This window comes from Ursus arctos, unplaced genomic scaffold (genome assembly GCF_023065955.2).
Source record: "Ursus arctos isolate Adak ecotype North America unplaced genomic scaffold, UrsArc2.0 scaffold_12, whole genome shotgun sequence".
NCBI lineage: Eukaryota > Metazoa > Chordata > Mammalia > Carnivora > Ursidae > Ursus > Ursus arctos.
In genome coordinates, this window is record NW_026622786.1 from 70,951,996 (window position 1) to 70,966,438 (window position 14,443).

At 53.6% G+C, this 14,443-nt stretch overlaps 1 protein-coding gene and 1 long non-coding RNA gene across 7 annotated transcripts in view; one reads left to right on the plus strand and one right to left on the minus strand.

The window, feature by feature from the left end:
• Window positions 1–14,443, minus strand: part of ST3GAL3 (ST3 beta-galactoside alpha-2,3-sialyltransferase 3) — a 183,144-nt gene that overhangs the window by 3,015 nt on the left and 165,686 nt on the right. For 3 of the 5 annotated variants that reach the window (XM_026498290.4, XM_026498287.4, XM_044383911.3), the window contains 2 exons: window positions 3,069–3,215; window positions 2,726–2,872 (listed from right to left, as the gene is read on the minus strand). The exons of the other annotated variants lie outside the window; for them this stretch is intronic. In XM_026498290.4, the coding sequence (XP_026354075.1) occupies window positions 2,726–2,872; window positions 3,069–3,215 (294 nt within the window). The remainder of the gene's footprint in view (window positions 1–2,725; window positions 2,873–3,068; window positions 3,216–14,443) is intronic. 5 annotated transcript variants of the gene reach the window in all.
• LOC130543480 (uncharacterized) lies at window positions 709–13,404 on the plus strand. 2 transcript variants are annotated; one of them, XR_008958859.1, is made up of 3 exons: window positions 709–1,660; window positions 6,628–6,803; window positions 10,348–13,404. It is a non-coding gene; the product is annotated as an uncharacterized LOC130543480 (long non-coding RNA). The 2 variants fall into 2 exon arrangements; XR_008958858.1 differs by having other exon boundaries at window positions 712–1,047.

Below are 14,443 nucleotides of genomic sequence, written 5' to 3' on the forward strand. Positions count from 1 at the left end.
CCGCTCCCTTGGTCTCCACGACCCGCACCTTCCTAACTCCTCCCTACTTTCGCTCTGTCTCCTCTCCGAACTCCTTTGACGTCCCTTGTATATCCCCCAGCACGCAACCCTTGCTCCACTTGTCTCCACCGCCCGCCCCGTCCTGCTGGGCTTGGAGAATGGGCCCATGGGCCGAGCAGAGGGAAGCAGTGCTGGGGCCAGGGTGCCGAACGGTTCACTTGCTTCCTGTAGACACTCAGGTGACAGCAGGGATCCCAAACCCAGGCACTGGCATTTCCAGTGAATCCTCGTCCAGGACATTGGGAGGGAACGGTGATAAGTACGGATAAAACACTAAGAGTAAGAGCTAACATTTATGAATGCTTACTATGTGCCAGGTGTTTTTGTTTTGGTTTTGTTTTGTTTTTTTACACATTATCACATCTAATCTTCCCCAAACCTAGGGGCGGGTGCTATCATTACCCTCTTACTGGGAAGCAAAGGAAGGTACAGAGCCAGGTTCTAAATCCAGGCCATTTGATCTCGTAGCGTGAAGTCCCCAGCACCCTGAGTGGAGGGGGTGCAGCCAATGCCATGAGCCTTCAGCCAGCCAGTTTCAGAGGATAACGGCATGGGAGCCGGTTTGGCCCGGAAACTGAGATCTGGCATGCCAAAGAAGAAAGGGAACAGGCTCCACCAGAGGGCTTTAGGGAAGGTGCAGTCCTTCTCCCTCCTTCCTGCACTGAGGCAAGCCCAGGCCCCACTGATTGAAAATTCGGTCTCTTTCTCTGTGTTCTCATCACCTCTGCACAGTTCCTGGTCAGGAGTCTTCATCTCCCGCCTAGACTGCAGGGACATCCCGCCAGCTGGTTCGATCTCTGCCTCGTGCCGCTCTGCTTCCTGCTGCAGCCACAGTGACCTACTGCACGCTAACCTACAGCCTAAAACCCTCCCGTGGCTCCTCCCGGCCTTCAGAGTCCCGTCCAGACTCCTCGCTGCGGCACAGCTGGCTCCAGCCTCTCACCCTCTGCCCGGAACTCTGGCACCAAGTTCACATAAAAGGAGTAGGTAAGAGACCAAAGACACAAGGAAACAAGCCAGGAGACAGGTAAAAGCCATGCTAGTGGTTCAGAGTGGGTGCAGGCGGGGGCCAAACAAGCAGGAAGATACATGAAGAGACACAGATGGAAAGACCAGTGGGCTCCTGGCAACAAGGGGGCTGGCCTGGAACCACTGCTGAGGGGGATGGCATCAGACAGTCTGCAGCTGTCCTGGACCCGGGACGGGCCCCCCACTCCTGAACCCCATTCCAGGCAAGAGGAGGCCCCGCCCTAAGGCCGTGCCTGGTTTCCCAAGTCTCTCTGAAATTCCCGCAGTAACTTCTCGTTGCTTGAGGTGGCCTGAGTGAAAAACACGCAAGACATCACACAGATGGGAACTCAAGCCACGGATGGGGATGTCAAGCTCCTGGAGAACGTGGAGCGTGAGAAGACCATCCAGGATGGAGCCCTAGTGAATGCTGACTCTTTTGGGGTGGACCGAAATCAAGGACGCTGAGGAAGAGAACGAGAGAGACTGGCAAGTGAAATAAGAGGAATACCAGAGACTACGGACTCGCAAGTCTGAGCAGGAAAAGTTTTGAAGAGGAAGGAGTGGTCAACATAAAAAGCGTTTCTGAGAGGTCAGGAAAGATGAGGCTTGCACGTGTCCCCTGGATTTGGCAGCCTTGAGCTGAGTCACTGGTGACCTTAGTGGGAGTCATGGCAGGGGAAGGGGGAAGCCTGGCTGTGAGGGAGTGAGGAGGGCAGAGGGATGAGCCTGCAGGAGCGGCCGGAGTCCCACCTGCAGCCTGTTTCCCACTGGACGTGGCGGGGGGTGGGGGGTGGGGGGTGGGAGGGGAAGCTTTCAGGGAGTACAGGGCTCTGGGTTGGAGGAGGGCGTGTGAAAAAGCGATGAGCAGGGAGGAGGGCTGGCTGAGATAGGAACCCTGACATTCACAGAACTAGGGATCTGCACGGAGGGGAGGTGTCCTCCAACACCCCCTCCACCCCAGCCCCCCTTCTGGGAGCAGAGAAGCTGCTCAAAGCACTGGCCCAAGATGTGCAGGTCCCAGGCTGGTGTCAGCGGGAGGCTGGTGGCAGCAGCGCAGGGGACTGCAAGAGCGGTTTACACGGGCTCTGGATGTGAAAGCAGAGATGCTGTCGGAAGAGGCTGACTGCCAGCCCGGAGAGCCGGCATGCTTCTTGAACATGAAGGCCCCTGGACATAGGGATCACCGGAGAAGCCATTCTGGGCCATCAAGAGCGTCAGCGCTTTAGGGCTTCCCTTCACAGGGGAGGGCAGAGGGGTACAGGGACTGTCCCAGCATTGAGACGCAATGTCCCTGGGTGGCTGGAGGGGACACGGAAGTCTTCTGGGGGAAGGCAGGACTTGCACTGAAGTGAGCTCATGCTAGGATGAGCATATGACATTTGGGAAGAGCATGGATGAGGCAGGTGCAGGACCAGGGCAGGGGGAGGGCCGGGGAGGGAATGTCGGGGAGAGAAGGGTGGGGAAGGGGAGCTAGGTTCAGGGGCACAGAGGACGCGTGGTGATCAGAGACCTGAAGGCAGGGATGGACCTCCGGTGACCCAACTTAGCTCTGGGCAGCCAGCCCAGCCACTGGCTCGCCCCTTTCCATTGGTTTGTGCTGGGAGCACCCTTCCCTCGGCCCTGCCCAGGGACTGTCCCCCGCCCAGCCCGGCACCTCTTTGATGGCTGCCATGCGCACGGTCTCATAGTAGTGTAGGGGTGCGTTGGGCGTGCTCATGTCGTAGCCAAAGCCCGCGACTGCCACCTCGTCACAGCCGTGTAGTGCCATGGTCACTGCCACACTGCCAAGGGTCGGGATGTTCTGGAGGGGACGGAGGAGGTGCAGAATTCAGCCGGAGGAGCGAGTCAGGCTGACACCCTTAGCCACACTCACCAGAGCTGAGCTCCATTTCCAAGGGCTAGGCCCCCTGCCCCTCGCCCTGCCACCCTGTCCTCCCCTGCTAAGGCATCTCTGACCCCGCTCCCCTCTGCCCTCTCCCGGGGCCCCACTATCTCACCCCACGGCCCATGAGGCCATTGTTGAAGGGCAGTCCGATGAGGGTGAAGGCGGCCTCCTGGATGAAGTATGGGTTGAGGATGCGAATCTCAGGGGGCTCCTTGGGCACTCGCGTGGCCACAGATTTCCAGAAGCCGTCTGATGCACTCTGTAGACACAGTGTAAGCGGGCATGAGCTGGGCACACAGCTCGTCATGGGGCCGTGTGTGTGTGTGTGCAGGGCAGGCCCCCAAGTGTGCACAGGCAAACGAGAAACAAGGTGGGGGCATGATGTATATACTGGGGAACCCACAGCATGGGGAATAAACACCCTGGTAGAGGGATGAGCTGCTGTGTTGGGGTTGGGGGGTGACACAGGACGTATGCCAGAGACGAGTATGTGGTGGGGGACAGTAGCACATGGCAGGGCCACAGTGTGTGAGGGAGGACACAGAGTGCACTGCAGGGTGGGGGGCACACAGGGCGAGGCCCTGAGGCGTGCTGTTCTGTCTGAGGGAATTCTTGGATCAGCAGGAGGACCCAGCAGCCCAGCTGTCCCCTCCCCTTTGCAGCGAACTGAGGGGCCCATGAGGAGCCTGCCCTCTCTCTCCTATCTGCTCTGCTGGGCTCGCCTCCTTTCCCTTCTGCTGTCTCTCCTTACTTTCAGTCAACTGTTCTAAAGTGAACCTGAAAAATAAGGACAGAACGTGAGCTGGTAAGGCACAGCAGAACACAATATGCCACCAATTAGCAGTGGGTGACTTGAAGCAAGTGACAAGCTCTCAGACCTCAGTGTCTTTAACTGCAAAGCGGAGATCTAAGGAGCCCAGCCCTGTACGGGAAAGGCATCAGCTTTCACACCTAACATCCCAGCACCCATTCCAGGGCCTCAAAGTCCTCTCCTGGCTCTCTCCCTTCCTCCAGTCCCCAGCCCTACCCTTCTGTCCAGTACACGAGCCCTTTCTGGTCTATTCCCTGAAGTTGGTCACTCTAGGGAGCTCTCCTGTGAGCTCCCTCAGCCCCCTGCCCCTCGCCCTTCTATTGCCCCAGCCTTGGGAACCCCTGAACTTGGTTGGGTTCGACCCATTCATCCACCTTTCCACCCTCACACCTGGGCTCCGACTATTGCTGGTGAGAACTGCACCAATCCTGCAGACCGGAGGCATTACCAAGCCATGGACTCCAACCTGGTATCTCAGGGTGTTTGTTATTTGCCTAGAAAACCTAAAAGAAAACCAACTAAACTTAGAATGCATAGAATAATTTAGTAATGGGATGTGCACTCCAACAGGAAACAGTCACCAGACATCATAAAAGGAGATTCCATTTGCAATCCTAATGAAAAATATCAACTACTGAGCAACAGACTTAAAGATATGTGACCTGAAATTAAAAAAAACAAAAACAAAAACCTCACAACTATCATCCTTTGCTGAGAGATATAAAAAGATGACTTAAAAAAAAAAGGGGAGAGACAAACTATGTTTTTGGACGGGAAGGCTGAATATTAACACAATGCCAAGTCCACCCAGATTCATGTAGGCTTAACACAAGTCTAAGAAAGATCTCAAGAGGACTTTTGAAATTCACCAAAAGGATTCTAAAAACCCACCCAAAACATCTGACAGGTAACAGAGCCCCCAAATTAAAAAATTAGATATTAGAGTATATTATGAATTTGCAATTATTAAGACCCTGATAGATACATAAGATTCAACACAAAGATCAATGAAACAAGAGAGCCCAGAAACAGAGCAATATAGAGATATGTATGCATCAGCTTAGGTGACGACAAAGGAAGCTTCATCCTCGGTGGGCACAAGGTGATTTTCTCAGCAAGTGTTATTTGAAACTCTGCTCTTTAGAAAAAAGATCCTTTCACTTCCTCTCCTCACACCGTACACAAAATAACTAAATGCTGAAAAAGCCAAAGTAAAAGAAAATTGAGGTGTATATTTTATCACTGAACTTTTGACATGTTAATGCAATGTTAGAAATAAAGTTAAAAAACTGATTTTCACTTTGTAAACAGTTTTAAGGGCTTTGGTATATCAAAAATAGAATAAGTAAAATTACGAGGGAAACAAAATAGTGAGAAACGTTTTGTCACAGATAATAAGAAATACATATTTTACAAATTTATGAAAAAATTAATGGGACACCATAAAGGTAGGAAAAGAACATAAAGTAAGGTTAATAAGCATAAAAAACTCAATAGTGACAAAGAGACGCAATTGAAATAAGATGCTCTTCGTTACCTTCTAAAATACGTGTGTGTGTGTGTGTGTGTGTGTGTGTGTCTCTCTGCCTGTGTAGCCTGGGTTTGGGGTGGTAGGCGCGCCCAGGCGGGTTCTCCTGCATTGCTACAGGAGTAAGGTTGGTAGAAACATGGACGGCACTGGAGGAGATAATGCTAAGTGAAATAAGTCAAGCAGAGAAAGACAACTATCATATGATTTCTCTCATCTATGGAACATAAGAACTAGAATGATCAGTAGGGGAAGAAAGGGATAAAGAAAGGGGGGGTAATCAGAAGGGGGAATGAAGCATGAGAGACTATGGACTATGAGAAACAAACTGGGGGCTACAGAGGGGAGGGGGGTGGGGGAATGGGATAGACCGGTGATGGGTAGTAAGGAGGGCACGTATTGCATGGTGCACTGGGTGTTATACACAACTAATGAATCATCGAGCCTTACATCGAAAACCGGGGATGTACTGTATGGTGACTAACATAATATAATAAAAAATCATTATTAATAAAAAAAAAAAAAAAAGGAGTAAGGTTGGTAGAGCATTTCTAAAAAGTAACCTGACAATATGTATCAAAAGCCTCCAGGCTGTTCTTATATCTGATGACAGCACCGTTTCTCTTCTAAGAATGATCAGAATGGTGAAGACCTTTGTAAAAAGCTGTTTATTCCAGTGTTACTTACAAAAGTGCAATTCAAACCAGAGGAAACTCCAGGAGTATACAACAGAGGTCTGGTTAAATGACGCGTCTCTAACTGAATGTTACAGACACCGAACCGTGTCACCAGGATGTACAACTTACTGAACCAATCTGCGGTTGCTGGATGTGGACGTGGTTTCTAGAGTCTCCAGACCTGCTCTGTCTCCTCTTCTACGATCTGTACTCTCTCTTCTACTATCCACCCCACCTTCCAAACCAGAAACCTGGGAATCCACACTGGATTCTTCATTTCTCCAGCCCGTCCTGGCTTACTGGTCATCTGCTTCTTTCGATTCTATCTTCTCAGAATCCCACAGACCCAAAGGCAGGACCACAGGACCCGGCAGGAAAGGGAAGGGCGGAGATAGCCGAGATCTTACGGGGACCTGGGGAGAAGCCCCCTGCTGAGAGGGCCAGCCGGTGCCAGGCCCCTGTCCCCTCTGCGGAGCCTGGCAGGCCCCAGCAGTTCCCCACCTGGGGTTCCTGCCCATGCCTGCTCCCCCCCCACCTGAAGAGCAGGAGACGCAGGGGCTGCTGGGGAGAGCCAGGAACAGGCACAGCGGGGGGGTGTGAGGCTCCCGGCTAGTTTCACAGACCTTACTTGTTTACATCTCCCCCACCTTCACAGGTACAGACCCCAAGAGGAAGCAACACGCTCGATCAAGGTCATGCAAGTGGCTGGGCCAGTATTCAAACCCGAGGGTCACGATGCCAAGATGGGTGTTCTGCCACACCACTGACTGCTCCCGCCCCACGAAGCCTGGGGTTAAGGATGACTGGGCCCTGCCCTGCAGCAGCTCCGAGGTGAGTAGGGGTCGCCTGGTGGGTGCCCCACATCCCCTTTCCCAGAGGTGACTGGGGCTCAGAGAGGCGAGGGGAGAATCTGTTGGATCCGACTTCAGAATCTGGTTCTCTCCATGACATGAGATGTCCTCTCGGAAACAACATCTGAAGTCCCACACGTGACTACCACGTGAAACTGTCGGAAATTAGCTCACGAGCTCCACCCTCTGCGAGACTCTGACCAAAGCTTCAGGGGGGAGCGGCAGCTGATCTGGCCGCTTAGGTCTGAGGGTGCTGAGCGCCACATTCACTGGGATACGGCAGGCGGTCCCTCTAACGCACACCCCCACCCGCACACACCCTCGTTTTGACTCCCTGCTGTCATACAGCGGCCCCTGCTCCCTGCCTCCGGGCAAAGGAGGCCTGCGCGGGTCTCGGGTCCCAGAGAGCCCTGCAGCAGAGCCCCGGAACTGGCACGCTGAACAATTCAGCGGCTCGAGCTTATTTTTCCCCGTCTGTCAACTGTCCTGAGGCAGAGTCTCCTCAGGAATTTCAGGGAGAGGAGGAATAAGACCAAGACCTGACTGGGGCATTTCGGGGTTTCCCCAGCCATTAAAACATCAAGTACCAACAAAACCCCAGCCTGTCTCCTAAAATAAAAGCTACGGCTTCTCTTCCCAGAAAAAACCATACACAGGCACATACACATTACATGTTGCACGATGTGGCATTGGTCACGGGGTCCCCAAAGTTAAGGGATCTGCTGGTTTCTGCTGAAGGATTTCCGGTATCGGGACAGGTGAAATAGGCGACAGGCATTAAGGAGGGCACTTGCGATGAGCACCGGGTGTTGTATGAAGTACTGAATCACTAAATCCTACACCGGAAACGAAGCAGACACTGCACGCTATCTGGAATTTAAATAAAAACTTGGAAAGGAAAAAAAAAAAAGAATCTCTGGTAACTGGGTGAAAGGGGATGAGAATCCCAGAACCACCAACACCGAAGGGGCAGGTGGCAGCAGAGGCTTGGGGGCGGGGGGAGACAGGAGGGCTGGAGCCCGTAAAACTGAGGTTCACGTCCTCATCGCACATGTGTGCGACTTGGGGCGGTCACGCCATCTCTTCAAGCCTCAACTTCCTCATGCGTCATGGGGATGACAGGACCCAGTTCCCAGATAGTTGGGAGGATTCTGTGGCAGTGCCAGATGCCACACAGGCCAGTACCCAGACATCTAGACATCCAAATGGGGGGGGGCACTTTTCTCTCTGGCTCCTTGCAGGAGGGCAGTGGGCAATGGAGCCTTCCCCCGCTGGGTGACACTGCCAAGCCCGCCACCAGAACACAGCCTGCCCCAGAAGGCCTACCCAAATGTGGCCCCAGGCCTCACACAGCTCATTGCCCTGCCCCACAGGACATGACGCAGAGGCCCACAGAGCCAGCCCATGACACTGGCCCCCAGGATGGGCACACCACCCCGCAAGGCCAGCTGTGGGCTGCATGCCCTGTCTAGTCCCTCCCCCTCCAGGACTGTCCCTGCCTCAGTCAAGTCTAGACTCAGCTAGCTCCTCGGTGTGCGGCCGCCGCCAGCCTCCTGCAGGGGCACCTTGCCCTGCTCTTCAGCACAGCCAAGAGCAACGGGGAAAGCTTCTGGATGAAAGCGCCTCCCCAGCCGGGACCCGCGGCTTCCCTGTGCCCTCACGGGGTCTCCTCCTGCAGCCCTTTCCTCCCCCCTCCCTTAGGAGATGAGAGGCCTGGGAGTGGAGAGGCTGCCCACGGGCTGGCCTTCTGTGGCCCAGAGCAGGGCAGGCGTGCTCCCTCCTGCTCCCCGGTACTGCCTTGGGACAGGCCACTACCTCTCCCTGGGGTCACCCCAATGGCCGCCCGGTCTCCCCACCTCCACCTCCAATACCTTCACTTCCCTGCACAAATCTGAGCTGCACAACCTCAGCACTAAAATGTTCAGTGGCTTTCCGCTGCCCACTGAGACAGCTTGGCAGGATCATTAAAAGCGTAGGTCTGGTTTTCGTTTTTGTTTTCCTAATCCAGCAGGAATCTGTAATACAGTGGAAAAGACAGGGTCGTATACAAATACCTCAATACACGGTAGGGTTATTATAATGCGAGAAAGAGCCAAAGGGAAGTTTAAAATATCTGCTATGCTTATTTAAAATATATACAGAGAAGACATCAAAACACATTCACGTGCCACGGGAGGGACGGCAAGGTGACACAGTAACAGAAACATAAGCAAAATGAAGAGCTCGAGGGGCGCCTGGGTGGCTCAGTCAGTTAAAGGTCCGACTCTTGATTCTGGATCACATCACGATCTCAGGGTCGTGAGATCGAGCCCCGCATCAGGCTCCGTGCTGGGCGTGAAGCCTGCCTAAGATTCTCTCTCTCCCTCTCCCGCTCTTAAAAAAATGAAGAGCTCAAAAAGAAGGCTATTTACAAATGCAAATATTTCAGAGCTAATGATTAGCCCAGATCAACCAATCAGTGACTACCTGAATGCCTGTTACATATAAATCATGTTCTTTTTGTACAAAAAGAGATTCTATAACATTTTGGACAACCAACAGCCCTCAAAACACAGATTACAATCATACAAAAAGAGACCTTTAACAGCATCTGGTCCAGTCCCCTGCTAAAGAAACCAAAGCCCAGGAGGCTCGTTTTGTTCTCCAGTCTGTCTTCCCCAAGGATCCACCGCCATTATTCTTCCCCAACAACCCAGACATGAGTCCTCCATGTCCCTGACCTTTCCCTCTCCCTCAGCCCCGGGAACCAAGTTACTACCAAATCGACGGCTTCTGGGCAGACCCATCATGCACCCATATGCTTCCCACTTTCATGCTGTCAGCCTACCCCAGCTGGCAGCCCGGATTGCCCCCATGATTTTATAGGTCTGTCTGTGAACCCCGACACCCTAACTACCAACTCTGTGTTGGTCCCAGTGTTACTTGCCCTGTCGTCTTACCCTCATCTACAAAATAAGGAAACTAAGAATAGCTGGTACTTCACAGCGGCTTGTGCTAGGACACGTCAGTCCTGCACACAGTATGTCTGGCAACAAGGCAGCTCTGGCTGCTGCTGTTGTTCATACCACAGCCTAAGCTCCCTGATGTGACCCTTTACCTTCTATCCCCCGCCTACCCAGCCTCATCTGCAGGCCTTGCCCCCACATCCGTGCAGGCCACCCCCAATGCTTGTGGGGCCGGGGCCAAAATGACAAATGGAGTCCATGCAACAAACATCTAAATTTTAGATCCTAAATATTTGAAAGTTACAGATCAAGGCATCAAGCTGTTAAATAAAATATATTCTATTCTCCCTTGAAAAACCACCTGGAAATCCAGGTTTGAATATAGAGTCCGGACTCCTGCAGATCAGGGCCAGGCCGTGGTGGTGTAAGGAGAGCCAGCCGCAGCCTGCCTCCCTTCTCTCCCCACGCCCGCTCCCGCCCCACACCATGAGAAGTGCTGTGCCCACGTGAGCGGACTCCGCAGCCCGCACATCTGCCTTCTGCTCCCAGCCTCTGCGACAGCCCTCCTTGGCCTTCCAGGTCTGCACACGGAGGCGTATTCTGTCTTCAGGAGGATGGAAGCGGACTTGACCCTGCTAGTGCAAGAAATTCTGAGGTCTCCAGTCGCTGGCAATGGCCTACCAAGTGAGGATGGGCCTGCGGGGGCATCTCCTCTTCACTCCAGGGCAAAGGGTGTGGCCGGAGGAGAGCCAGATGCCCTCGTGGCCAGGCCTCGGGGCACGACTGCACTCCCGCCACACGCCCGTTATCCTGATTCACCGAATATACCGCACTCGTTGCCCACGCTCGTCTCTGTGCCCCGAACGTCATCCGGCATCTACAGAGCCTGGGGCAGGCAGCTGGTTAGGGTCCTGGAGGCCAAGACATGGGGTGGCAGGCCCTTCCTGACCAGGTGGCCCTTCCCCCATGCCTGCTGCCCTCCCTGACATACTCATTCCTGGGCCCCTGCCACGCCGAACCTCACTTCTCAGAAGGCGATGGCATCCGCGGGAGGAGCACAGTGTGTCTGGTGCCACCCAGGGCACTGACCTGCTCGCTCCCGAGGGCAGCCTGACAGGGAGCCACGCGGGGAAGCTGTTCCTGTCCCCACTGGACAGAAGAGGAAAATGAAACTCGAAGACGCGGGCTGAGGGAGAGGAGCCATCCGTCCCCAACACGGAATCCAGCGCCCCTTGCTGACCCTGCCGGCCCGGGACAGGGACGGAGCATGGGCAGGGGGCAGGGGCGCCTGTGACAACACTGGCCGGAGCCCCGAGCCCTCCCCCCCCCCGCCCCCCTCTGCAGGGTGGCTGCACTGCTGCCTGACACTCCTCCGTGTCATTAAACTATAATTTACATAATAAACCCTTTAGGTTATATTTGGGTTTGGCCATTATAAATAACACTACAATAAAAATCGCTGTGCACAGATTTGTCCTTCCTTGGGATAATGGGTGTTGGTGCCAAATGTCACTTCCTTTCCAAAAACCTTGTCCCCATTTACACTCTGAGCAGTGGCCTCTGAGAGCACCTGTCACCCCAAGCCTGCCAGCATCACGTATTAGAATTTGAACACATTCTTTAAAGATGTGGCAGGTGATAAAGGCATCCTGTTGCCTTCGCATGGATCTCTCTGACTGCTGGAAAGTTCCGCATATTTTTGTTGTTCCTCGTTACAGTTCCTTCTGTATGATCTGTTCAGTCTCTTGCCCTTTTATCTGTTGGGGTTCTAATGGTTTTCTCGTCAACTTTCATTACAATAACCCTTTGTCTGGCATAGTTCCCAAATATACTTTTCAAAGTTTTGTGGTCTCTCCAGTCTTTTTGTTGTTAATTCAGTATAAATTTTCATATATTATTAAATCTGATTTCTCCTAGCACGTCTATCCCTTGAAAGTTCTTTTCCCTCCAGGGATCTGATTTCTATTCTACTTACTTCAAAGCTCCCTTTGGTCGTTATTTTTACATTTTTACTTTTTAGTCCATTTGGAATCTACCTTGATGTGTGCTATGAGGAGAGGGTCAGAAAACCTTTTTGAAAGCTATATTTGGAAAACGCGATGAACAGAAATAGGAGTCGGCGTGGGGCCGGCTCCGTGGGGCTGACAGACAAGGGAAAGCCGCAGAGCGCCAGGGACGGGGCAGTTCTCATTTCTTCAGCAAGGACAGTGATCTTGACCCGCAAACGGAGGATCAAACGTGGCTAAGGGAAAGAGACGCTCGGGAGAGGCAAGAGGAGAGCAAGGGTCTGGGTCTAAAAGAACGACCTCCCAGGGCCATGAAAGAGGGAGACAGCCCGAAGGAGAGGAAGGACCCGCCTGAGGGTCGGAAGACTCGGGTTGGAATCCTGACTCTGCCAGAAGTTCCTGCCTTACTCTGGGCCTCAGTTTCCACACGTACGGACTCATTTATGTGTGGCCAACTGTGCTGAAGCACTGCTGGAGATGACAGACTTGGAGAGACAAACACGACTGCTCCCGTCCTCTGGGGGCTTGGAAGAGCTGACAGAGAAGCAGACCCTCAAGGAGAACAGAGCGAGGACTGTTTCGGGGTGGACTCTGCCGGGGAGCATCGGCGACGGCCTTGCGAAGGGGAGCCGCTCAGGTGTGGAGGGTGTGTGTTGGGTGCAAGAAAGAGGGGCAAGGACAAGGAAGGGGCTGGCAGGGGCCGCGTCACGGGCGCTGTGCCGTGGCGTCTGGCTGCGTCACAGCTGAGCCTGTATCCAAACCTCCTGGACGGCTCATTACAACAGACTCCTGCGCCCCGAGTTTCTCATTCAGAGGGCGGAAGGTGGGGCCCCAAATGCATTTCTGACACATTTCCAGGTGATACCCGTGCTGTGGGCATGGGACAGCCCTTTGAGAGCCGTGACATGTAGGCAATGGGAAGTGTTAAGCTGAAGGAACCACCCAGACGGACCCCCGCGGAGGATTCTTTGGGATACAGATGTGGAGAACGGACGGACTGACGGGGGACCTGACGGGGGACCCGACGGGAGGCAGGGAGACAGGAAGCTGCTGAGATGGTGCGAGTGAGGCATTCTTAGAGGCGAGAATCCCAAGTTTGGAGACTGGATGAATACAGAGGGCGAAGGAGATGGGGAATCAAGCATGCCCCCCAGTCCCCGGTGTTTGGCCAGGAGCTACTAAGACCAGGGGCTGTCCCCACAACTCAGCACTGAGCCTGGTTCACAGAAAGTGCTCGTGGGGGGTCTGCCAACAAGTTGTCCCTGTAAAGGGAGGAAGAGGTTGAGTCCGCTGGATTTGGAATCAGGCCATTGCTACCTGAGAGAGAGGTCTGGAAGCTGGGCTGGAGAGGGTTGAGAAATAGAAGGGGAAGGCAGGGAGATGCGTCATGGACTCTTTCCGGAACCTGAAAAAGGAGGGAAGGAGAGAGGAGGAACACAGAGTAAAGAGGGCTTCCGTTTGTAAGATTAGAGAGACCCAAACGAAATCACGTATGTGAGAGGAGGGTCCAGGCAGAGATGAGAAAAGAAGTAAGAAAGACAGTCCCTGAGGCGGGAGAAGATGGCGTCCAGGGCCTGGGAGAAGAGTGACCTTGAAAGGGAGAGGCACAGAGAGGACAGTGAGGAGGGAAGCTGGGATGGATGGGGGTGCAGCCCAGTTAGGAGACTGGAGGCTGGGAAGTCCAGAGTTCTGACTGCTGATAACCTTTGTTCTCCCTGCAGAGCGGGATGTGAGACCTCTGCTTCGAACAGGGGCGTGGGTGTCACACAGAACTGCAGACCACGGTGGGTAGGTTCTGAGAGGAACAATGGCCAGGGACAGGACACAGGGGTGGCAAGCAGCATCAAGATGCTGGTAAGGTGACACCACCATCTCAGCAGGAATGTCTCTCTCCATGGGGGGGGGGGGTGTGTTCCCTGGCACTGGACTGGCTGGAGGCAGAGATCGTGGGGATGGGGGGGAGCTGTCAGGTGAGGGAGACACAGCATCTGAAGCCTGAGGCTCTCTGTGACTTTGCTGATTGATTTGGACTGGTTGAATGAATGAACCAATGAATCAATGAAAGGTATTACAGCAGGACGGTTATGCAAGACCTGTCTGGCTCCAAACACTACTCTCCCACTTACTACTACTCATCGTCTGGCCGCGGAGCGCTGTTGACATGGCTGGCTGAGGCACTGCATGTAAATCGTGTAGCCCAGCGCCTGGCATGTGGCGCGGCTCAGTCAACCACAGCCCTTATCATTCTCATGGGCCTTGTCGGGGTGGGGGAGCTGATCGATGGAGAATTCTAAGCAGGAGGGGGATGTGGTCAGGCTTCTTTCTTTCTTTTTTTTTTTTTTAAAGATTTTATTTATTTATTTGACAGAGAGAGAGACAGCCAGCGAGAGAGGGAACACAAGCAGGGGGAGTGGGAGAGGAAGAAGCAGGCTCATAGCAGAGGAGCCTGATGTGGGGCTCGATCCCATAACGCCGGGATCACGCCCTGAGCCGAAGGCAGACGCTTAACCGCTGTGCCACCCAGGCACCCCGGTCAGGCTTATTTCTTAGTAAGACTCCAGAAGCAGCCAGAGCTGGTGTGAGTTCAGCTCTACCACTTAGCTAGTTGTGTGAACTTGAGCAAGCAACTCATTCTCCCTGCGCCTCAGTTTCCCAATCCCCCAAATGAG